Source organism: Sphaeroforma arctica (assembly GCF_001186125.1).
Source record: "Sphaeroforma arctica JP610 unplaced genomic scaffold supercont1.666, whole genome shotgun sequence".
NCBI classification, from domain to species: domain Eukaryota; class Ichthyosporea; order Ichthyophonida; genus Sphaeroforma; species Sphaeroforma arctica.
In genome coordinates this window covers 3,373-4,563 of record NW_014039892.1, presented here as the reverse complement: position 1 = coordinate 4,563, position 1,191 = coordinate 3,373, and the positions used below count along the sequence as shown (strand labels likewise).

The 1,191-nt window shown below is 42.1% G+C and overlaps 1 protein-coding gene across 1 annotated transcript; it reads left to right on the top strand.

Moving 5' to 3' along the window:
• Positions 1-397: 397 nt before the first annotated feature.
• SARC_07923 (hypothetical protein) lies at positions 398-674 on the top strand (the record flags this gene model as incomplete). The annotated part of the gene is made up of 2 exons (XM_014298113.1): positions 398-433; positions 502-674. Coding segments are annotated over 2 exons (209 nt in total), but the record flags the coding sequence as incomplete, so codon positions are not given.
• Positions 675-1,191: the final 517 nt, after the last annotated feature.

Here is a 1,191-nt window from a genome sequence, read left to right as displayed (position 1 = left end):
AATAATCAATATATCTATGTTTTTACTTGTATGTTGGGAGTTAAAAATGTGCATCAGAATACGATCATAAGTGGGAACGCGTGAGTACACATATATTGACATTGTTTTATGAGTAGGCCATCTATCTTGCATAAATCAGTTTTTTGCAATACTCAACACCTTCATCTGAGTTTCGTCCTGCCGAAATGCTCTCTCAATATAGCTTACACTTTACTAATACTTATAGTTGTATTCCACATACATTGATACTCAGTGGTACATATCCGTATAGATCCATGCTCGTGCACACCTCTACCAGCTTACATTCACCTTCATTCAACTCTATCTTGATCCTATCCTGCTGTACAATGGCACTCTTGCCCAGGTATACAACTGGCATGTAGATATGCACAACGCCATGATTCCTCAGCACCGTTTGAGTTCTGTGGTGCATGTACTCATACATCCCTACCAATACTCATTTTTCTTACCTACCGTGCTCTCCCCTCATCGCTTGCCCAGGTATACAACTGGCATGTAGATCTGCACAATGCCGTGTTTCCTCAGCACTGGTTGAGTTATGTGGTGTCGCTTACGGGGCCTCCAATGCTTATGCGCAATGAAACATCGAGCGCCACTATGGGGACAGTGCGCGACGCTATGTGGCGGTTTGCGCGTGCTATACCTATTGGCAGGTTAGTCTCATGACAGTGATTATAATATGTATGTTTGCTAGTATGATTATTGGGCATAAGTGTCCATGAGAGTAGCAATAGTAGTGTATGTTTATATTTGTTCACTATTGGGATTTATCCGTAGTAGTTAGCGGCATATTGAGTGCACAACGTCATGTGGCGGTTTGCGCGTGCTATACCCATTGGGAGGGGAGTTTTATAACAGTGCTGATAAGAAGTCCATTCCTTGTCACATAGCTCTATAGACAGCTTTTGCTTATGGTTTGAGTACCCATTGGGAGGTGAGTTTTATAACAGTGCTGATAAGAAGTCCATTCCTTCGTCACATAGCTCTATAGACAGCTTTTGTTTATGGTTTGAGTACCCATTGGGAGGTGAGTTTTATAACAGTGCTGATAAGAAGTCCGCTCCTTCGTCACATAGCTCTATAGACAACTTTTGCTTAACATCGCTAGCCACTAAGTAGCAGACACCAGCACCATTGTTTTCAGTTGATTCTTTATTCTCACACATCCTA